The sequence below is a fragment of the Octopus sinensis genome, linkage group LG4, assembly GCF_006345805.1.
Source record: "Octopus sinensis linkage group LG4, ASM634580v1, whole genome shotgun sequence".
NCBI lineage: Eukaryota > Metazoa > Mollusca > Cephalopoda > Octopoda > Octopodidae > Octopus > Octopus sinensis.
The window spans coordinates 115,494,056-115,519,525 of NC_043000.1; the positions used below are offsets into that span (position 1 = coordinate 115,494,056).

Below are 25,470 nucleotides of genomic sequence, written 5' to 3' on the forward strand. Positions count from 1 at the left end.
CAGGGCTCAAGTAGAAGACACGTGTTCAGGGTGCCACATAGTGGAACTGAACCTGAGACCATGTGGTTGCAAAACAAACTTGTTACCACACAGCCACATCAGCGCTTAAAAAAAAAAAAAATATAATAATGACAATGATAATATATAAACATACAAGCATGAATATAATTACATGGTATACATTAACAGTTAAGTTTTTAAATGAAGATTATATACTTAGGAGTCCTAATCTAGGAGAGCTAAAGAAAACACCACTCTCTGCCTACCACTAAACCTAAACTAGTGGATGTCCTGGATTAAAGCTGATAAACGTCTTATATAGGCAATTTGCATAAATTTCTGTGAATCAGTGTTCCAGTTGTTCAGTGCAAAGAATTGTGTCATTCCAGATACTTTGAGTAGCAGAATACGCACATACACAGAGTATAGATCTATTTTATTCATTTCATCCTTTGACTGCAGTCATTTCGGGGTATCGTCTTGTCAAGCCAAGCAAGATTGCAGTTGTGGTTGATGCCAGTGGTGGTGGCACCCACTACATGCATGTGGTTGCAGTGGGTATGTTGGAGAGGTTGGCATTAGGAAGGGCATCCAACTGTAGAAGCCATGCCAAATCAGATTGGAACTTGGTGTGGCTCTCCAGCTTACCAGTTTTCAGTCAAACCCATGCCAACATAGAAAACGGACATTAAACAATGATGATGATAGCCCACATTACTTTATAAGGAGAATAGGGCCAGTTTCCCAGTTTCTCTGATGTATATGTTCCTCCTCTGACAGGACACCGGTCAGTCGCATGAGAACTCCTTTTCAACCAGCTGAGTGGACTGAGGCAATGTGAAATGAAGTGTTTTACTAAAAAAACACAATGCATTGCCCCATCCAGGAATTGAAACCAACACCATAACCACAAAGACATGTGCCACTGTAAAACTCGACCTCAAAATAAGTTTCCAGCTAACCCATGCTAGCATGGAAAAAAAACCTGATATAAAAACAAATGAACAAATAGACACATTTAAATGTTTTCTATCTATAAAAGATGTGTATATAGATATGCGTGTGTGTGTGTGTGTGTATATATATATATGATTTTTTCTGTGTCCTTTTCTGTAGAAGAGCGTAGGCTCGAAATGTAAAAGACTTTTTCTATTCCTGAGCGTTATACTAATACATCTGTTTGTTCTGTACACCACATGTCTTCGTCTTTTGTCTTTTTCGTAAACTCTCCCTATATATATATATATAATATATATATATATATATATATATATATATATTTATATATACATACATACATACAGAAAGAGAGAAAAAAAGGTCGCCAGAATTTTGGAAAATCTTTTTATTGATTCATTATTATTAGCGCTTTCGTTTGTTTCTCAAACTTGTCAAATAGAATTTTGTGAGTGTACAAACAAGCTGTTTGTACATTCACAAAATTCTATTTACCAAGTTCGAGAAACAAACGAAAGCACTAATAATAATGAATAAAGAAAAAGATTTTTCCTCAAATTCTAGCGACCGTTCTTCTCAGTATTCAATATCTGTACACCACACGTAACCACTCTATAATACATACATAGATCCAAAACATTCGAGAGAGGAAGGACAAATACATTTACAATTAAATATTTTCCATTAATTGCATGTAATGCATAAAACTGGTCGACAAAGACAACAAAAGAGAATAATGGAAAGTTGCTTGCAAATATATCAAGGTATGAAAATAGACAAACAGTTCAACAATGGTAAATACTCTGATGTTATGTTACTATTCCAGACATTCCTGAGAGATAGAGATAGATAGATAGATAGATAGGTAGAGAGAGAGAGAGAGATCTTGCAAAGAAAGATAAGGTAGATAATAAAGAGGTGAAGGTAAGGAGTGGCTTTAGATTAATCCTTTTACATACTTATACAGGATTTAACATCAATTACATTTGAATCTATTTCAGATCATATTACTGAATTTTCAGAGAGAAACTATATATACAAACAGAGTGGAAATAGATAAGTGTGTGCATACGCGTGCGCATATATATATATATAATATATATATATATATATATATATATTATATATATATATATATTATATATACATACATACATACAGAAAAGAGAAAAAAAGGTCGCCAGAATTTTGGAAAATCTTTTTATTGATTCATTATTATTAGCGCTTTCGTTTGTTTCTCAAACTTGTCAAATAGAATTTTGTGAGTGTACAAACAAGCTGTTTGTACATTCACAAAATTCTATTTACCAAGTTCGAGAAACAAACGAAAGCACTAATAATAATGAATAAAGAAAAAGATTTTTCCTCAAATTCTAGCGACCGTTCTTCTCAGTATTCAATATCTGTACACCACACGTAACCACTCTATAATACATACATAGATCCAAAACATTCGAGAGAGGAAGGACAAATACATTTACAATTAAATATTTTCCATTAATTGCATGTAATGCATAAAACTGGTCGACAAAGACAACAAAAGAGAATAATGGAAAGTTGCTTGCAAATATATCAAGGTATGAAAATAGACAAACAGTTCAACAATGGTAAATACTCTGATATTATGTTACTATTCCAGACATTCCTGAGAGATAGAGATAGATAGATAGATAGATAGGTAGAGAGAGAGAGAGAGAGATCTTGCAAAGAAAGATAAGGTAGATAATAAAGAGGTGAAGGTAAGGAGTGGCTTTAGATTAATCCTTTTACATACTTATACAGGATTTAACATCAATTACATTTGAATCTATTTCAGATCATATTACTGAATTTTCAGAGAGAAACTATATATACAAACAGAGTGGAAATAGATAAGTGTGTGCATACGCGTGCGCATATATATATATTATATATATATATATATATATATATGTGTAAAATGAGAAAATGGAGAAATATATCTAAATCAATCATCAACTATCAGATAATACCGAATCATATACTTTATTAAAACACTACACAATAGCAATGAGATTAGACATTAATACAGTACAATAATTACAATCAATATGGTGAGATATAACTAAATAAATATAACAAGATATAAAAATACATATACATTATAACTGACAGCTGTTTCGGCCATGAAGATAGGTATGTCTCATTTAACCTATTTGCCATATATTGCAGGTATAAATGAGATATTAACAAGAATATCTTACGGCCTCTTCGGAAATTCTAATGCAAGTATGAGTACAAACCCTTGTATATGTATATGTATATATATGTAAGGATATGAGTATGTATGCACTCATATTTATATTTATATGTAAATTATTTTAGGGTTTGTACTCATACTTGCATTAGAATCTCCGAAGCGGCCGTAAGATATTCTTGTTAATGTTTCATTTATACCTGCAATATATGGCTAATAGGTTAAATGAGACATACCTATCTTCATGGCCGAAACAGCTGTCAGTTATAATGTATATGTATTTTTATATCTTGTTATATTTATTTAGTTATATCTCACCATATTGATTGTAATTATTGTACTGTATTAATGTCTAATCTCATTGCTATTGTGTTGTGTTTTAATAAAGTATATGATTCGGTATTATCTGATAGTTGATGATTGATTTAGATATATTTCTCCATTTTCTCATTTTGTATTATTAATTTATGGTAAAAATAATTTTACCTTTGCCCACCTAATACAGTAAATGAATTAATCGCATCGCAATTTTTAACATTTATGTATTAGCTTTGTTGGGTACTTCTCTAGCAGTATATTGGATATATGTTATCCCATGGAGGGTTGAATTTACAACCCCTATCTCATTTTATATATATATATATATATATATATATATATATATATATATATATATATATATAATGATAATAATAATATTAGGGAGTATGTCCAAACTTACAGGGAAAAATTAGATTTAGGATTAAATCAAATTTCACAGTATAAATATAAAGTAAATTAGAGATAAAACCACTATTAAGCAACTCAAACAGTAATAGACATAAACCAATTGACTGAAAACTGGTAAGCTGAGGAACCACACCAAGTTCCAATCTGATTTGGCATGGTTTCTACAGTTGTATGCCCTTCCTAATGCCAACCACTCCAATATATATATATTATATATAATATTAATTATATTTATATTATTTGTTATTTATACATTGGCTTATGTCTATCACTGTTTGAATTGCTTAATAATGGTTTTATCTCTAATTTAATTTATATATATATATATATATAAATAAATAAATAAATATATATATCATCTTCATTATCATCATCATTGTTTAACGTCTGCTTTCCATGCTAGCATGGGTTGGACGATTTGACTGAGGACTGGCGAACCAGATGGCTGCGCCAGGCTTCAATCTGGTCTGGCAGAATTTCTACAGCTGGATGCCCTTCCTAACGCCAACCACTCCGAGAGTGTAGTGGGTGCTTTTAAAGTGCCACCGGCACGAGGGCCAGTCTGGCGGTACTGCCAACAGTCATGCTCGAAAATGGTGTTTTTTATGTGCCACCTGCACAGGAGCCAGTTTAGCAGCACTGGCAACGACCTCGCTCGAATGTTTTGTTCACATGCCAGTGAGGTGACGCTGACAACGATCATGCTCAAATGGTGCTCTTTACATACCAGACAGCTGCTCTGGCAGTGATCCCACTCGGATTGAGCTGTTAGCGCTCAACTGGCATGGGTGCCAGTCATTGAATTTGCTTCAATTTCGATTTCACTTGCCCCCAACAGGTCTTCAGATAGATAGATAAATAGATAATATATATTCACACACATGATTCACAGACACATATACAGTTGAACATAAAGCATATTTTTGTTGAATTGCACAGCTTTTGTTACAAATATTTTTCAAAATGAAGAATTTAGTAAAACAACTTTGTCATTTTACTAAGCTGGTGTTTGGAACATATTTCTAGATACCTTTTAGTATTAAAATTTTACAAGAGGGGTGGCGTGGACAAACAAAATAAAGAGGTACTCAATACATTTTGTAGGTGTTACATATATCTGCTCAGCTGAGCCCAGTAAGCTAGGATTCTGTAAGAAGCTTAAAAAAATTTAACCCTTTCGTTACTGTATTATTTTGAAGTGCTCTTTGTTTCTTTCAATTAATTTTTAAAATAACAAAGAATTTAGTAAAATAACTTAGTTATCATTAAGCTGGTGTTAGGAACATAAATTGTGACTAATTTTGGTGGAAGATTTTAATCCCAAACCCATGAAAATAAGACATTTGTAATACAGAGCCAGAGAGGGTTTCAGCTAGGCTGGTGTTGATGGTGTAAATAATAATATATACACATATTCAAGCATGGTCGATGCCAGTGCTGCCTGACTGGTCCTGTACTGGTGGCACATAAAAAGCACTACATGAATGTGATTGTTGCCAGTGCTGCCTCATTGGCTCCTGTGCCAGTGGCACGTAAAAAGCACCATTCGACCGTGATTGTTGCCAGTACTGCCTGTCTGGCTCCCATACCGTTGGCACATAGAAAGCACCATTTGAGTGTGATTGTTGCCAGTACTGCCTGACTGGCTCCCATGCTAGTGGCACCCAAAAAGCACCATTAAAACGTGGTTGATGCCAGTACCACCTGACTGGCCCTACCAGCTGTAGACACTTTGCCAGATTGAATTGGGGCCTGGTGCAGCCTTCTGGCTCACCAGCCCTCAGTCAAGCTGGCCAACCCATGCCAGCATGGAAAGCGGATGTTAAACGACGATGATGATATTCATAGAGGCACAGGCATGGCTGTGTGGTAAGAAATTTGCTTCCCAACCACAAGGTTTTGGTTTCAGTCCCACTGTGTGGCACCTTGGGCAAGTATCTTATTCTATAGCCCTGGGTCAGCCAGAGCCTTGTGAATGGATTTAGTAGATGGGAGCCAAAAGAAGCTTGTTTTGTGTGTGTGTGTGTATGGATGGGATCAAAAGTACTAGGCTTTTAAAAACATATGTGCTGGGGTACTTTGTTAGACTAAAGACACTTTAAAGCAGTGCCCCAGTATGGCCACAACCCTATGCCAGAAACAAAAGATAAAAGCTATATATATAACACACACACAACCCTAACTGGTTGGGATGACATACACCGACAATGTTATATTAACAGATGCAGCCGACCAATTAACAAATCAATAGCAGGGTGGAGGTGGGGGTGATAGGAAAGCAGAAGACATCAATAGAAAGCTGGATTGAAGAGATTAGACACACACACACACACAAATATTCATTTATCGGTTTTGTAATTGGACCATGTCCATACTAAGATACTAACATTGCTGATCAGATCAGCCCGGTATTTTTAGCATTGGTACTTATTTTATTGGTTACTAATAATTCAACCCGCTAACTCAAACACCTATTTAGCTCAGTCAACACAAATAAATGCAGACACACATGTACTCTAGTTGATGATGATGATGATGTATATATACATATGATGGCTGCCCCCTCGTTATCAAGTATGGCCATTGCATGAAGCTTAACTGTTATTGGTGCTGTGACTTTTTAGCCCAGCTAAAGATCTACAATGTCTTGTACAGAATTGGCAGCTAAAACCTTTACCGGCAATAGCCGGCTGGCTGTAGCTGTAACTGGGCTTCATGTACCTTTGCATGTCGTTTAAGTCCTCCCGCCGAATTACACTTTCTTCCACATGCCCAACAGATATGATTAGTATGGTGTGATACTGTTAATATATACATACAGACACATGGGCAGATTCGATCAGTAATTCCCAAATTTTTTCAGGCTGCTACCCCCTTCACACTCGAGCCACATTCCTAGCGCCAATCCCCAACCAAACTCAGCACCACAAATGCAGACCACTCTCTGCAGCAAATTCAAAACAACAGTATTTCACAAATAAAAACATAACTTATTTGACCCATTTTTTAGGGGGTGGGGTGGGGTTTACATCCACAACACCACCCTCCAGTCACCCTATTATTGCCCTACCTTTCTTCAACAACCCCTCTTCATCTTTCCACTGGATCAGATGAACATCAATTTTAGGAGTGCAGATTCAGGGACAAAAATCTTTGAGAGAATTAACCCTTTAGTATTCAGGTTATTCTCACAAACGGAATGGCTTATTTATCCATATTGCTTTGAATTAATCATGCATTGAAATTTTGATGATGTGATTGTTTGTTTTCTGAAAGAAATTATAGGGTAGATGGCAGGGGCCCAGATCTGGTCAATTTGAACATAAAACAAGTAGAATATTTGGGTTGGATGTGGTTGGTTTAAATGCTAAAGGGTTAATGTAGGTAATATTGAAGCCAATCTAGCAGTGCATTACAAAACATACACACACACACATATATATATATATACGACGGGCTTCTTTCAGTTTCCGTCTACCAAATCCACTCACAAGGCTTTGGTCGGCCCGACGCTATAGTAGAAGACACTTGCCCAAGGTGCCACGCAGTGGGACTGAACCTGGAACCATGTGGGTTTAATACTTGAACTATGGGTTAAAAAAGCATTATTATATAGGCGCAGGAGTGGCTGTGTGGTAAGTAGCTTGCTTACCAACCACATGGTTCTGGGTTCAATCCCACTGCGTGGCGCCTTGGGCAAGTGTCTTCTATTATAGCGTCAGGCCGACCAAAGCCTTGTGAGTGGACTTGGTGGACGGAAACTGAAAGAAGCCCGTCGTATATATGTATGTATATATATATATATATATATATATATATATATATATATATATAATATATATATATATATATATATGTGTGTGTGTGTTTGTGTGTCTGTGTTTGTGCCCCCAACATCGCTTGACAACCGATGCTGGTGTGTTTATGTCCCCATAACTTAGCAGTTCGGCAAAAGAGACCGATAGAATAAGTATTAGGCTTACAAAGAATAGGTCCTGGGGTCGATCTGCTCGACTGAAGGCTGCGCTCCAGCAGGGCCGCAGTCAAATGACTGAAACAAGTAAAGAGAGTGTAATTGGACATAAAGCAAGAAAATACAATGTTTAATCGTAATGAATTAGCTGGTACAAGTGAACATAACCAGTCTGTTGTTATAATCCCTTTTAAGTAGAAGTAATAATAATAATAATAATAAATTTTTTTTTATTGTCCACAAGGGGCTAAACATAGGGGGGACAAACAAAGGGATTAAGTTGATTCTCACAATATTGTATACTGTACAATGTCTGTAATAATAATAATTATTATTATTATTATTACAGACGTACAGTATACAATATTGTGAGGTTATTGATTGAAGGTATTGCCTACAGGAGGTTTGTGCTGTTTATCAAGTCACAACAAGGATCTCAGACAGACAGTACTTTATGAAATATGCGTGTGAGCTGGCAGAATCGTTAGCATGCCGGGCGAAATGCTTAGTGGTATTTCATCTGCCGTTATGTTCTGAGTTCAAATTCCGCGGAGGTCGACTCTGCCTTTCATCCTTTCAGGGTCGATAAATAAAATACCGGTTAAGCAATGGGGTCAATGTCATCAGCGGACACTAAATGATGATGATGACATTGACCCCATTACTTAAAGGATGAAAGGCAGAGTTGACCTCCGTGGAATTTGAACTCAGAACATAACGGCAGATGAAATACCACTAAGCATTTCACCCGGCGTGCTAACAATTCTGCCAGCTCGCCGCCTTTAATATTGGTTTCAAACTTTGGCAGAAGGCCAACAATTTCAGGGAAGAGCTTAAGCTGATTCCAGTGACCCCAGTGCTCAAATGGTACTTATTTTATTGACCCCAAAACGATGAAAGGTAAAGTCAACTCCAGCAACATTTGAACCCAGAACATAAAGATGGATGAAATGCGACTAAACATTTTGTCAGACACCCTAATGATTCTGCCAAGCTCCCTACTTTAATAATTATATCCTTTCTATTAAAGGCACAAGACCTGAAATTGGGGGGGGGGGAGACTAGTTGAATACATTAACTCCAATGTTTCACTGGTACTTAATTTATCATCCCCAAAAGGAAGAAAGGCAAAGCTAACCTCAGCGGAATTTGAACTCAGAATGTAGCTCCCTACTTGAATAATAATAATTATAATAATAAGTCTCTGAACGAGGTATAATAATGTTTAAATATTATTATGAAGTCAGGCTAAGTAGATGTGACCATCTGGATTAAAATGAGCCTACTCTCTTCAGTCATTTGACTGTGGCCATGCTGGAGCACCACCTTTAGTCGAGCAAATCGACCCCAGGACTTATTCTTTATAAGCCTAGTACTTATTCTATTGGTCTCTTTTGCCGAACCACTAAGTTACGAGGATGTAAACACACCAGCATCGGTTGTCAAGCGATGTTGGGGAGACAAGCACGGACACATAAACATATACACACACACATAAATATATATATACATATATACGACGGGCTTCTTTCAGTTTCCATCTACCAAATCCACTCACAAGGCTTTGATCGGCCCGAGGCTATAGAACAAGACACTTGCCCAAGGTGCCACACAGTGGGACTGAATCCAGAACCATGTGGTTTGTAAGCAAGATACTTACCACACAGTCACTCATATGCCTATGGAAGTGAAGGACAAAAATTAGCTTTATGTGAGGCCCAAGTTCACATACAGGATATTTTTGAAATATTTATTTTTTTAAAAAAGTGCATTGTACAGATCACCTCATATAGTGTATACATATACACGTATACATAGTTGTAGACGTTACAGTAAGGTTAAGAAGTTCAACTCAGCAGCCATTTGGGTCTGGTTTCACTGCATGTTATATTGGGAAACTGTCTTCAATCACTACTCTTATGTTGATCAAAGCCTTGTGAATGAAATTTGGTAGATGGAAACTGTACAGAAGCCTACAATATATAGTGTGTATATGTTCCTTCTCGAGCCATGCCTGAATCATAAGAGCCGGTTTCCTGGTTTCCTTGGTGTATAGGTTCCCCACCTGGATGGGACGCCGGTCCGTCACAGGTGAGCTGCTAGATGCAGGAGGAAAGAGTGAGAGAAAGTTGTGGCGAAAGAGTCAGCAGAAGTTTGCCATTACCTTCTGCCGGAGCCTCGTGGAACTTATAAACACACACATCGCCCGGTCTGAGATTCGAACCTGTGATCCTTCGACCACGTGGAGCTCATAAACACACACATCGCCTGGTCTGAGATTCGAACCCATGATCCCTCAACTGCGTGGAGCTCATAAACACACACATCGCCCGGTCTGAGATTCGAACCCGCAATCCCTCGACTGTGAGTCCGCTGCTCTAATCACTAGGCCATGTGCCTCCACAGTGTGAAAATGTGTGCATCTCTGCATGGATATTACTTAGCCAATGTCAGCAACATTAAATCCAGCTGTTTCATGGGTTGATGTGCAAAACAGTGTGTGTGTGTGCGTGCGTGCTATCTTGACATCATGTGATGGTTATAAGAAAGCATGCTGTTTGTTTTCCTGTCTTCTGTGAAAAATATTACATTGCTTTGAAATAGGTGAGAGCAACAGGAACGGCATGAGGCTTACAGAAAATCTTGTCTGACCCGTGAACATATGGAAAAGTGGATGTAAGTCTAGTACTTATTCTATCGGTCTCTTTTGCCAAACTGCTAAGTTATGGGGACGTAAACACACCAGCATCAGTTGTCAAGCGATGTTGGGGGAACAAACACAGACACATAAACATATACGCACACACATAAATATATATATATATATATATACATACATATATATGACAATGAATATGATACACATATGCTGCCCATATCTTAAACAAATTAAGTTTTAATTACTCAAGGAGAGTACCTATGTAACCACACAACATGCTAGAAACAATAGCCAAACCATACTAAAATCACAGTCTACCATCTCACTAAAAGGAAGAATAATACATTAGATAATTTATTCCTAGGTGAACTATATCTGGAAAAAAAAAAAAAAGATGTGATGGTCATGGCTTGAATGTCTTTGTTCCTAAGTCCATTTGGCCGGAACAGACCTGGGCTAAACAACAACACTTGCCAACAACACATTAACAGCATAACCATCAACAGACATCTCCTTACTCTAAGCTGTTTAGAAAATGAACTACATATTGCATGTGTATGTATGTATATAGGTGTGCGCATGTATGTATATATGAATGTAGGTGTGTGTTGTGGGTGTGTGTGTGCTACATGTAGCTGCAGGAGTAACGATTGCTGGTGAGAGAACAAAAGCTGCTGTCAGTTGCTGTAATTACACACACATCAAAGAAGCCGGCAAATGACTACATTACCGAAGCTGACAGACAGACAGACAGGTTTTATTACGCATTATCTTACAACTGCAGTGAATGGTGATTCGGTGTAAACAGAGGGGGGGGGGCTGTCTTTTGTTTTTTCCTTTTACATTTTTTTTTCCCACCAAGAGTATTGATTATTCAGTTTAGCCCCGTTATGTCACTGAATACAAGGTTTTTAGATTTGTTTTTGTTATTCCCAGCAACACCTGTTACCTTGCACTCCTTCACCTATCAACTCGAAAGGATTCATAAGGAAAGAAAAGAGCATTTAAAAAAAAAAAAATCTATCTTTTACTTGTTTCAATCATTAGATGGCAGCCATCCTGGGGGGGGGGGTGCCTTGAAGAATTTTTTAGTCAAATAAATCAACCCTAATACATTTTTATTTTAATGTCCTGTACATGTGTTTGTCTCTCCAATGCCTGACAACCAGAATTGGTGGGTTTACGTATCCTCAAACTAACAGTTCAGCATAAGAGATCAACAAAATACACAATATGCTAAAAAAAACTAAGTACTGGGATTGATTTGTTTAAATAATCCTATAAGGCAATGCTCCAGCATGACCACTGTTCAATGACAGAAACAAATACAAACTCGTGGAGATTTCCCAACCATGTGGTTTTGAGTTCAGTCCCACCGTGTAGCACCTTGGAGAAATGTCTTCTACTATAGCCTCAGGCCAACCAATGCCTTGTGAATAAATTTGGTATGTGGAAACTGTATGGAAGCTTTTGTGTGTGTGCGTGTTTCCCCCACACTGCTGGACAACTGGAGTTTGTTTACATCCCTGTAACTTAATAGCTCAGCAAAAGAGACAGATAAAATAAATACCAGACTTAAAAAAAAAAACTTAAGTACTGGGGTCAATTTGTTTGTCTAAAACCTTTCAAGGTGGTGCCCCAGCATGGTCGCAGTCCAGTGACTAAAACAAGTAAAAGGTATATGCTGTCTTCAGTTTCACCTATTTCTTACAGGTTTTGTGCAGCTACAGGGATGTCATCTCGCCCACCTCCGTCACTATCTATCCATCTCATGCGTGGTTATTCTTTTTCTCTCAAACCATCAGCCCCTACTACTACTACTACTACCACCACCACCACCACCACTACCACTACTACCACTACCACACATGGAATGCTCTTTTCCATACCCTTAGTCCCCCCATAAAAGACCAAAGAATTTTCATCTTTGGCAATCAATGATTCCAAAGCAGTATCAGAGTTCACTTGCTACAGTATTGATCTGCTGAGGAGACTCCCAATAATCTTCAACACAGCACTTCAAAAGCAGAAGTTGGCTAATTTTCCAGTTTCTACATCCGAGAGACAGACTTGCAACTAACTTGCTTCTGCAAGTGCTGCAAATCAAAAATTCTGCATACCAGATGCCTTTTAAGTTTCACGGGGGGTCACCAAGAGAGAATGTACACTGTTTCAAGCCCTTCTTCTTGACAGCGTTACAATGTACCACCTCTCTCTTAACTGACACGAGGCTCCTACCCTACCAACAGGACTGAGTGACTAGTATCTAATTTGAAGTCCTTCATCTCAGCACCGTGGAGGCACATGGCCCAGTGGTTAGAGCAGCGGACTCATGGTCGAAGGATCGCAGGTTCGAATCTCAGACCAGGCGATGTGTGTTTATGAGTGAAACACATAAGCTCCACGCGGCTCTGGCAGAAGGTAATGGTGAACTTCTGCTGACTCTTTCGCCATAACTTTCTCTCACTCTTTCCTCCTACATCTAGCAGCTCGCCTGCGACGGACAGGCGTCCTGTCCAGGTGGGGAACCTATACGCCAATGAAACCGGGAAACCGGCCCTTATTAGCCAGGCATGGCTTGAGAAGGAACAAACAACAACAACAACATCTCAGTACCATTCAAATAGAAGTCATGCAGGTGTAACTTGTCATACAGGTAAACTGGTACCTGCCTCTAAATCATTATCAATGGCATTTTCCCATGCTTGCATGGATCAGACGGAAGAAGCTGAGGTAGATTTTCTATGGCTGGATGCTCTTCCTGTTGCCAACCCCCACCTGTTTCCAAGCAAGGTAAAATTTCCCCATAATCCAGTGGTTCCTACTGGTTTATTATCTACAGACCCCTTTGATTTCTATTTTCCTCGGGTACCCTTGTAGTCATTCATCATCATCGTTTAACGTCCGCTTTCCATGCTAGCATGGTTTGGACAGTTCAACTGGGGTCTGGGAAGCCAGAAGGCTGCACCAGGCCCAGTCTGATCTGGCAGTGTTTCTACAGCTGGATGCCCTTCCTAATGCCAAGCACTCCGAGAGTGTAGTGGGTGCTTTTTACGTGCCACCGGCACGGAGGCCAGTCAGGGCGGCACTGGCAACGGCCACGTTCGGATGGTTCTCTTACATGCCACCGGCACTGGTATCACAGCTACAATTTCCATTGATGTTGATCGATTTTGATTTTGATTCAATATTTAAGAAATCCTATGATATTTCTATAAGTAGATACTATTAGGAATTGTATACGAAACAGTTCAAATATTCTGGGTATTGATGAAATGAAACCAGTTTATTGCACATGAATTTTAACAGCAAAATCTTATATGGACCCTCAAGCAGCACTGGATTAACCCCTTAATGGATTATCCCGAGTTTACTCATGCATCGCAAATGTATCTTTTTAACTTTTAATTTTAGCACTCAAATGAGTTTGTTTTGTGTCATTTCATTTTTGAGTAATCACGAATTTACTCGCATTGTCATACACCTGGCAGCACATATTCTGGCACCATTCCAAAGAATTTATGCTTCTGAATTTTGAACTTTTACTTCAGTGCATACTCAGATTCAGGAGGAGGTTGAAGTCATTTTAGAACTGTCTCGTTTTGATTCTCTATTATTTATTTACGCATTTGTTTTTCTCAAAATGAATGAAAATTTAGATATATTCAGTGATAACGAAAGCGATTTTTCATTTCACGATCTGGAAAGCTCTGTTAGTTAGTTAGTTAGTTAATTTGGCTCAAAAGCAAATAGCAAGGCCATGTAGGGGGACATGGAGTTAAGTACAGGGTGATGTTCATGTAAAGAGTTCAGGCCACTTGAGGTCAAGGGAGGCTTTGAACAAAGCGGTCGTCGGCATCTTCACCATCTCGTCTGGCAGCTTGTTCCACGGATCCGCAACCCGGACGGAGAAAGCTCCTCTCCTTCGATTGGGGATGAATTAGACATGTGTAGTTCAGACTCTGACAATTTTTCAGAAGATGACAAAAAAGATAATAAGATAGATGCATGTGCATGGCACGGAATCAATTGCTCGTCCGATTCGAAGAGAAAGCAGATACATGTGTGATGTCTGCAAGATAACTTTGTGTGTAACTCCTTGTTTTAAAAATCATCATTCTAAATAAACTGTCTATCTCATTTTTAAAAAAATTTTCTTTTGATTTAAAAGCAATACATCTTATAAAAAAATCGAAGATAGTTAAGTTGTATGTATTTTTTCAATGTCCAAGTTAACTCGTTTAAATCCAAATGAGTAAAAGTACATTTTAATTTCTATAATAAGAAATAAAGGAAACAAGATAAAAAAAACGTTTTTGTAATTAACACAGTATATATAATTAAAAAAGGAAATTAAAAAATATGCTCATAAATGAAACGCCATGTCAGAATAATTGATCCATTAAGGGGTTAACCATTAAGCAAAATAAGCATGTGCTTAGGGTATCAAAGTAAAGGTGGGCACAAAAGAAATGGTAAATGGTTGATGGTAAAAAAGAAATCTCTTTAAACTTGCTAAAATAATATTCAAAATGGTTTATATGAGAGGAAATATAATTTCGAAGTGTTCATTGTGTCATAGTGAAGATCTCATCAAGAACATACATATATACATACACCCAGACCTATTTCTCATTTTCTTTTTAGGAGGGGCAGGAGTGGCTGTGTGGTAAGTAGCTTACTAACCAACCACATGGTTCTGGGTTCAGTCCCCCTGTGTGACACTTTGGGCATGTGTCTTCTACTATAGCCTCAGGCTGACCAAAGCCTTGTGAGTCGATTTGGTAGACGGAAACTGGAAGAAGAAAAAGTCATATATATATGTGTGTTTGTGTGTCTGTCTCCCACCCACCATTGCTTGACAACTGATGTTGGTGTGTTTACGTCCCCGTAACTTAGTGGTTTGGCAAAATGAGACCAAAAGCTTACAAAGGATAAGTCCCAGGGTTAATTTGTTTGACTAAAGGTACTGCTCCAGCATGGCTACAGTCAAAAGAATAAAAGTGGGTAGCTACAACAAGACACACACCAGGCATTCCATTGATTTCCCAGCTCAAAGAGACGAGCCCTGTTCTATGCTCGGGTCAAGGCATAGAATGCAAATGGAAGTCTACAAAAATAAATTTTATTTTCCATCTTACTGTTAGTTTTGTTTAATTTTGAGAAGTAAAAAAATTATTTTATGACTCATTACTCTTTTACTTGTTTCAGTCATGTGACTGTGGCCATGCTGGAGCACCGCCTTTAGCCGAGCAAATCAACCCCAGGACTTATTCTTTGTAAGCCTAGTACTTATTCTATCGGTCTCTTTTGCCAAACTGCTAAGTTACAGGTACGTAAACACACCAGCATCAGTTGTCAAGCGATGTTAGGGGGACAAACACAGACACACACATATATATCGACGGGCTTCTTTCAGTTTCCGTCTCCCAAATCCACTCACAAGGCTTTGGTCGGCCCGAGGCAATAGTTAAAGACACTTGCCCAAGGTGCCATGCAGTGGGACTGAACCCAAAACCATGTGGTTCGTAAGCAAGCTATTTACCACACACCCACTCCTATGCTGCATTACATAAATAGGGGCACTAAAATCTTTTCAGTACTTAGGGCGTCTATGGGTCTTGATCCATCCCTGCCCTCAAGGGTCATATGACCCCGATTGAAAACCGCTGTCATAACCAGACATATTTCTTCAGAAAACTGGAAACAAGGGACACTGCTGACATGATGGTGGCACTCATTTACAACTATTACACAAAGTCAAAGACAGGAACAGACACACACAACAGGCTTCTCTCAGTTTCCAACTACGAAATTCACTCACAAGGTCTTGGTTGACCTGAGGCTATCATAGAAGACACTTGCCCAAAGTGCCATGTAGTAGGACTGAACCTGGAATCATGTGGTTGGTTTCATTCAACTATTGTTTATGAATATTCTCTCTGTATATAAAGCTGAAGTTGTCTGTGTATGACAGGTTTAGCCTTCAACTAACACTATCTCCTCCAAGACACTGCGGTGCAAGTTGACCAAAATTGAGAGTATGATAGAAGAAGGCTTGCTCTTCATTCCGTAGAAGAAAAAATTCAAATCAGACCATGTTAACACCAAAAATTATTTACATCAAAAAGGTGCCTTTTTATCTCTGAAAATCCCTATTTTTTATGATTTTTTGACTGCTGTGTTACCATTTTTCGGTGTATTTCAATCAGAAAAATGTTCACTTAAAGAGAATAACAAGTTGCATAATGCAAAATTTTTACTTTTCAAAGATTCCAATTCTAAAGGGTCGAAACAAACCCGAGCAACGCCGGGCAATACTGCTAGTTGTGTATATACTTGTATAGACTCCTTGTCTGCGTCTTTATTTTTTTTTTAATCTTTCAGTTATTAATTGTGGCCTTGCTGGGACTGACATTAAAACAAGTTGGAGAGAAAACTTTTTGTTACCACACAACCCCACCTGTAACTGTATCTTTATTAAATGCAGCACTGATTTAAACAATCTCTCCTTTGTTGCTTGTGACACTCCTTTATCCTTCATAATTTTCTGTAGCTCATTACATCTGACTTTCCAAAAGCCATTCCTTTAACTTTTCATTTAACTATAACCCACTTCTTTCAACTTTGCTTCAAAGAAAAATAAATTCACCCTCTACTTTCATTGTCAGAGCTCCAGTCTTTATATTGCTTTAAATTTGTAGTCAATGTCACTGACCTAATTTTAGTGTTATTTTTTGTGATGCCAGTGCCGCCATGACTGGCTTCCGTTCTGGTGGCACATAAAAAGCACCACCTGATCGTGGCCATTGCCAGCCTTGCCTGGCACCTGTGCCAGTGGCATGTAAAAAGCACCCACTACACTCATGGAGTGGTTGGTGTTAGGAAGGGCATCCAGCTGTAGAAACACTGCCAGATCAGACTGGAGCCTGGTGCAGCTTCCAGGCTTGTCAGTCCTCAGTCAAACTGTCCAACTCATGCCAGCATGGAAATTGGACGTTAAACGATGATGATGATAATATAGCAGAAATATAAACAAGCTGAACCATCTAATATCTTGGAATTAAAAAAGAAAGATTACATAGAATCAGTTAATATTCATTCATGTATTTAATTATTTACAAATTAGGTGGTTTCTATAAAGACTGCTCTGGGCACTTACTTATGGAATAACTGGAAAGATAAACATTCTATCTATATATTAATTATAAGCCAAGAATCAGAAAAAAATAAAGATGCGTACAGATACACACACATATTTATCTGCGCACACATACACAAATATTTATACGTTTATATGCATATAATATAACCATCTTGCATAGACTTATGTAACTAAAAAGTATCTGTTTACAAACAAGAATGATAACAATTTATAAGGGAAAAGAGGTTAATAGGTTATGCACATACCTGCATATATATATATATATATATATATATATATATATATAATATTTATATATTTATATGGATATAGTATAACCATCTTGCATACACCTAAATATCTGAAAATCTCTATTTAAGAACAGTAACAATTTATAAGAGATCAGAGGTTAATAGGTAAGGAGATCAAAATAAGAAAGCAATAAGAATTTATAGAAATAAGAAATATATATAACCTACATTTTAAGAGATAGGGTATTGAAATTTGAGGTAGGGAAGAGATAAAGGTAACTCGAAAAGAGGAGGTAGTAGGTATGGGTGTAGTAAGGGCAGTTAGAGGTATTCAGACCGAAGAGATTTTATAAATTGCAATGTTACAGTTATACAATGTTACAATTATATGATTATATAGTTTTTATGGGTATATAATTAGGAGACTTACTTACATAAAAACCATTACAAACATACATAATATGATCAGTAGGGTAGAACACCATACAAAGGAAAATAAATAGAATAATATTAATGATGATGTAGGAATTAGAAACAATAGTACTAACACCTCTAATATGTACAATGTAGACTGTAACTCCGAGGTATTAACATTATAGGTTCTATTAGCATCTTGCTCCTTTAATTAACACCATGATTTAGGGTCTTTCCCAATCCAGCCTCCTTTTATAGACAGTTGCTCTATATCCAATGGACTGCTCCTAATATCTTGACAATATTTATGACCATACCTAGCCATGAGCTGTCAAATCACTCTTGCCCTTCATTCCAAACAGACACAGTCCTCTCTAGTCTAAGATTTAGTAGTTGATAAAGAGACAAATAAATTAGAAATGAACCACAACCCTTTACAAGCTATGAACCCCAGTGGGCTTCATGCCTTTCTTATTTCTTTACTGCCCACAAGGGGCTACACACAGACAGGACAAACAAGGACAGACAAACGGATTAAGTCGATTATGTCGACCCCAGTGCATAACTGGTACTTAATCTATCGACTCTGAAAGGATGAAAGGCAAAGTCAACCTCGGTGGAATTTGAACTCAGAACGTAGCGGCAGACGAAATACTGGTAAGCATTTTGCCCGGTGTGCTAACATTTCTGCCAGCTCGCCGCCTTCATGCCTTTCTTGGAAGTGTAGTCTATTCTTAGCTACAATAGCGACAACATGGATTTCTTCCAATTTGTTCTGTTAAAGTATTTGAGGAAAATCATATTAATGTGTCCAACTGATTAAAATTCTGTTTATTTGTGCAGCTGATGATGGCTCTGTATTCAAATTGATGTAATGATTGCACTGTTCAATTAAATGGAGCCACTTGAAACGGTCGTACTGCATCACTTCTTGATATCCTGTTGCTTATTCTCTGATTTTATTCACCTTACTTCGAGCTGTGCAGGTAATACCGGACTGACTTGGTGCTTCAACTTAAGTACCTAATTCAACTAAATCTCAACTATATATATATATATACACCATCATCATCGTTTTCCATGCTAGCATGGGTTGGACGATTTGACTGAGGTCTGGTGAACCAGATGGCTGCACCAGACTCGAATCTGATCTGGTAGAGTTTCTACAGCTGGATGCCCTTCCTAATGCCAACCACTCCGAGAGAGGGTGCTTTTACGTGCCACCAGCATGAGGGCTAGTCAGGCGGTACTGGCAATGGCCATGCTCAAATGGTGCTTTTTATGTGCCACCTGCACAGGATGATGATGATGATATATATATATAAAACCATTTTTCCCCAATCAGTCTCCATGCTTGACCACTAAATCCACAAGTTTTTTTAATTCCCCTCTCTGTTTATTTCCTCATGTTCCTTTCTGTTGAAGAGCATAGGCTCGAAACGTAAAAGACTTTCTCACTTTCCCGAGCATCAAACTAATACATCTGCTTGTTGTTCATACACCTGTCTTCATCTTTTGCTTTTCTGTAAATTTCATATATATATATTTGTGTGTCTGTGTTTGTCCCCGTATGACCACTTGACAACCGATGTTGGTGTGTTAATGTCCCTTGTAACTTAGCAGTTCAGCAAAAGAGGCCGACAGAATAAGTACTAGGCTTACAAAGAATAAGTCCAGCAGTTAATTTCTTTGACTAAAGGAGGTGCTCCAGCATGGCTACAGTCAAATAAATGAAACAAGTGAAAGAAACCAAGTGCTAAAAAATGTAATAATGAAGGGCTATCATGAGCCTTGAGGATTTATAAGCTCAACCCAGTTTTCATGGTGTGTAAGTGATTGAGGTTCCTAGCTATTGATGAAACTTATTTATAGCTGAGCAGAATGGGGTTAGGTTGACTGAAGTGTTTTGCTCAAGAGTATGAGCTTGTCAGGCAATTGAAATCACAACTGTACAAATCATAAGAGACACACCCTAATCATAAAGCTACACACCGTGACAAGCAAAATAGGTGTGTGTGTGGGGGGGGGGGGGGGGTTGAGCAATTTATGCAATTGGTCTAGCAGAACAGCCAAGACTCACCCAACCCATGCCAGCATGGAAAGTGGCTATAAAAGTTTCAAAGGACCCAGTTTTCAGCAAATGGACAGCACTAGTGGTAGTAATTTCACTTCCAAAGCCACAGAATTTTGAAAGTAGAGGCAAGAGAATATTTTAAAATCAAACTGCACATATTTTATTAACTACCACAGGATGTGAACCAACAATTTATTGGACCAAAGCTTAATTATTAATTAATCAAATATAATTATGACTTTGGAAACCTCGGTTCATTGTCGTTCTAATGTCTACTTTTCCATGCTTGCAGGGCCGGCTCAAGGAACCAGCAACTCGGGCAGTCACCCAGGGCGCCAAGGAAATTTCCATGACCATCAGCTTGTACACACCAAAGTTCAGCTAGCCCGAGGCACCAGCAAACCTAGGGTTGGCCCTGCATGCTTGTATGGGTTTGTTGAGGCAAATTTTTTAAGGCTGCTTTTTCTTGCCACTAGTCCTCATCAGTTTCCCAAGCAGACATGTTTTTCATGGAGGATTGGAAACTAAGGAGACGGCTGCATGACAGTGACACACGTTTACATCTATCATGTGACATCAGGGTAAGGAGACGGTAGAGGTGTCGAAGATGTCTCCCACCCTTTTCGTCAATAAGGATGCATAACACCGTTCTCAAATTTATATAAATACACAAATGGGAAGTTTCATTCGCGAACAGGGAAAATAAGAGGTTGTAGCGTTCATGCACTTTCCAATGGTTCTATTGTTTACTTTTGTCAACAAATGGGTAAAAATCGGTCTTTTGTCTTGGTGCATGGTCTTATGCTGTTAAAAGAGGGAGAATAAATCACTTTGTGAAAGGCATTAGCAACGAAAGTGATCTGGTTTGACCCAGGAACTGAAAGCCCCAGCGTGTTCTCTGCTTCCAGGCAACTTGCCTATAAAGGACAAGGCCATAAGTAATATAATAGCGTGGATAGCTATAAATTTTATGGAGGAAGAGGGCGGATTTTCGGAAAAGCTGTACCACATCCGTTGTAATTTTTCCGTATTGGCCGGGGTTTTTCCAAATGACGAAAACAGCGAAAAGGGAAAAAATTATTTAATCATCTTAGTGGAGACTGCTGTTCCGAAGGTACACGGAGACGGTAGTGGGGAGGGGGACGCGTTTAAAAAAACATGGATTAAAATTTTATTTAACCACCTGCTCCACTGATTTGAAATGTATGATACTAAAATTTGGAAAAATCCAACCAAAACGGAAAAATTCCAACTTACGTGGAACAGCTATTCCGAAAGTCTGCCGGGAATAGTAGAGTTAACTGGATTCACTCCAATATAACGTCAGCTACAAGATTTGAACTCAGAACAGAGGCACAGTGGTTTCGTTTTTCAATCCACTCCCAGCCGACACAACAACCACCAACGGTATATTGGTGTATATTTCTACATATTAGTCATCTTGTGCTAAAGTCGCATGTTAACATTATAATATCGAGTGTCAAAGATAGGAAGGAACACATGGCATGGATTCTAAATCCTATTAATTTATTTTGGAATTCAGCATAAGATTTAAGAATAATATATGAGAAGATAGAGACAATGCGACGTACATGACTTCTTCCCAAAGCTTATGACGCCATATGATAGTAATTACCGGTACCATAAGAAAAACCGATAATTCTAGCCGGTTGCCGGCGAATCTACGACTAGAAGAACATGTTATATTTTCCAACATTGAATCGTTAGTAATGAATTATTAATTGACAAGATTTATTTTTAATTATCAGAATAAGTGACTATATAAAGAAAAATCCAGAATAAAAATTTTAAAACAGTGATAGATTTTCCGAAATATTAAATCTTTTATATCTACAAGTTAGGAATTAAAATAATCTTCGTAAATTAATTAAATCAATCAATTTGGTTATGAGAAATTGGAACAAACAATAACAATCTATTTCTAATTTATTCGGACATGTGCTTAAAGGTCTGGCGTTGAAATCTTAAGGATTTACTTCAATAACCCGAAATCTTTAAACCATAAGGAATGGTCGCAGAGTCAAATATGTGCGACGTACGCACATTTAGAAAAATAATGCAGAACATGAAGAAAATAAAAGATCGTGTATAATGTATTAGAATACGAGGAGGCAAATGAAAGAAAGTGGTTTTTAGTGTATTAGGTGGGAGATATATAGAATCTTTAATAACAGTTTGACTCAGCTCCATATGATTTAAAGGATACTACTTGGGAACCGTGGTCCCGATGCGCGCATCCGCGATAGCTAGTCGTGACTAGTCGATCCTACGACTGCCTAGCAAAGTAAATAAAACACAAAATAAATAAAAAATTTTATACAAAGTAAATAATTATTATTAAACGAAGTAAATAAAACACAAAAACACAAAGTAAATAATTTTTAAACACAGAGTAAGGATCGACTAGTCATGACTAGCTAACGCGAGTGCGCGTACTGGGACTACTGTTTAAAGTTTCGTGGGCTCGTAGGAATGATAACTGGAAATCTGATGAGCTGGGTTCGTCCTAAAAGCCCACAAAATCTCGTCATATGGAGCTGAATGAAAACTAATTAAAAATATAATATTTAGACACACATATGTGTATGTATATTAATTAATATTTATATATTGTAATAAAAAAGGTTAATTGAACTCCTGAAAGTGTTTAAAATAGACAGAGAGATGTTAATGTATATTTACCACAACAGTCATGGTGAGTAAAACCCTGTAAAATGGAAAGTTCTAGACTGGAACAGTCTAATTCATTCGCCATATCTGCCGCGCCAGGAGAGAAACGTGATTTGAAGAAGGAAAGAATGAAATGGAAAACTCGGTAATTGGGTGACGGTGTTGCGTGAGAAATAGTCCCCGCCGTAAATAAATGAATGAAAGAAGCAATCCGGATAATCTGGGTTAGAATGAAGTGGTTTTGTGTGTGTGTGTGAATAGAGATATATGTACATATACGTGTGCGTGTGTGTGTGCGCGAGAGTATGAGAGAGTGAAAGAGAAAGGAAGAGAGAGAGCGTATGTATGTATGTACGCACGCACGTACCTACGTACCTACGTACGTATGTATGTATGTATGTATGTATGCATGAATGTATGTATGTATGTATGTATGTATGTATGTATGTATGTATGTATGTATGTATGTATGCATGCATGTATGCATGTATGTATGTATGTATGTATGTATGTATGTATGTATGTATGTATGTATGTATGTATGCATGTATGTATATATATATATATATATAATGGGGGGGGGGCAAAATGAGTAATTGTTGATTTCTCGTTATTTTCTTTTTACCTGAGAGAGTTTGAAACAATCAGGTGACGCATTTTTTTCAAGAAATTTTTTCCTGAACTTTTAACGGATTGTAATTGAGGTTGCTAATAAAATATTTGGATAATTATTGGTGTTCAACAAACAATCAATATTCTTTTCTCTGCTGGATTCCAAGTCAAAGTTTTACGCCACTCTAACGTTTAATCTGATAATTATTAATTTCCAAAAATATAAAAAATAAAAATAAGAATAATAATAACGGGGCAAAATGAGTAATGACTAATCGCTATAATTCTTTTCTTAATTTCTTCTGCATGGTACGATGATATATCAGAAAGACGGCCACTCCGATAGATCGCGAAGAAGCTATAGAAATTATTCTATGTCGAGTTTCGTTAATTTCATATCATGTGTTATTTTCCCACGATCCTCTTTCACTTGCTCCATATATTTTAAATTTTTGCTGCATTCCTAATCTTTCTGATGTCTACGGATGGATATTGATGTGTTTGAGTCTTTTTTTTCTCAAATGCAATTCTGGAGAATTGAAGGAGTAAATTTACCTTAATTTGTCTTACCCATTTTGCCCCAGCTAAATTTGTCTTTTGTATGCTCAAAGAGAACGAAGAAAATTTTCTGAAGTAGTGTTCTAAATATGTTATAGTGTTTCTAATGCATCTAAAGAAGGTAATTTGTTTAACTGATGCAGTTTTTGTTAGATAATGAACACTTATAAAAAAACATTTTTCTCAAAGTTAAAAAAAATTAAGTAAATATTACTCATTGTGACCCACTCCTCGGTATGTACCTATGTATGTATGTCATGATTCAGTTTTATTTCAAGATTTCTTGCCAATATAGAAAGAACCGGTTTCATTGGAATTTGAACATGAACAACAGAATATTTTGTATATAATGTGCAGATTTGTATGTTTAGTATTATGTATGTCTTCTCATGCACATACTTGAATGTCTAGACATGCTCATATATATTTAAATGATAAACTTCTGAAGAGTTTTACCGGCTTTTACAGATTTTTACAGTTTTTATGTATGTATGTATGTATGTATGTATGTATGTATGTATATATGTATGTATGTATGTATGTATGTATGTATGTATGTATGTATGTATGCATGCATGCATGTATGTATGTATGTTTACACAAGTTTTTGTAGTTAAGAAACTCGCTTTGAAACCACGTGCTTTCGAATTCATTCAACCGCATGTGGATTTGTTAGAAGCCAAAAGAAGTCTGTCGGGTATTGTATACCGTAAATCTTCGAGTATAGTCCGCTCTTGAGTATAATACGCAGGGGATTTTTAGTGGGCTGTACCTCTGAAAAAACCTAAACCTTGTGTATAATACGCACCCTTTCTCTAACTTGAACCAAGGAGGTCTATATAACGTCCTTGGTTTGTAAAAATGTATACAGTAACGTCCTTTATTGTTATTGTATATATAATATAATGCAAACATGTAGCCTTTTTGTGCATTTTGTTTGCAGAAAATAAAGCAATAACAGTAATAACGTTTAATAAATGTTGCTTATTGCAAGTTATGGATGATCCTTTTATGACTTCATTGCTTTCAGGCTTAGCTTAAGGTATTTTCGCGGCCGACATCACAAAATGCGCCTGAATAAACATTGCCGGACAGCAAATAGAGACTCGGACATTGCTTAGAAAATATTTTTCATTTTTAACCTCGTATATAGTACGTGCACTAGGGATTTTGACCTTTAAATTTTGGGAAAA

General features: G+C 37.4%; 1 protein-coding gene across 2 annotated transcripts in view; it reads right to left on the reverse strand.

Moving 5' to 3' along the window:
- Positions 1–23,285, reverse strand: part of LOC115210787 (tetratricopeptide repeat protein 27) — a 59,913-nt gene extending 36,628 nt beyond the window's left edge. For both annotated transcript variants that reach the window (XM_029779517.2, XM_036502402.1), the window contains exon 1: positions 23,120–23,285. In XM_029779517.2, coding sequence (XP_029635377.1) covers positions 23,120–23,192 — 73 coding nt within the window. In that variant the 5' untranslated portion in view covers positions 23,193–23,285. The remainder of the gene's footprint in view (positions 1–23,119) is intronic.
- Between the last annotated feature and the right edge of the window lie 2,185 nt (positions 23,286–25,470).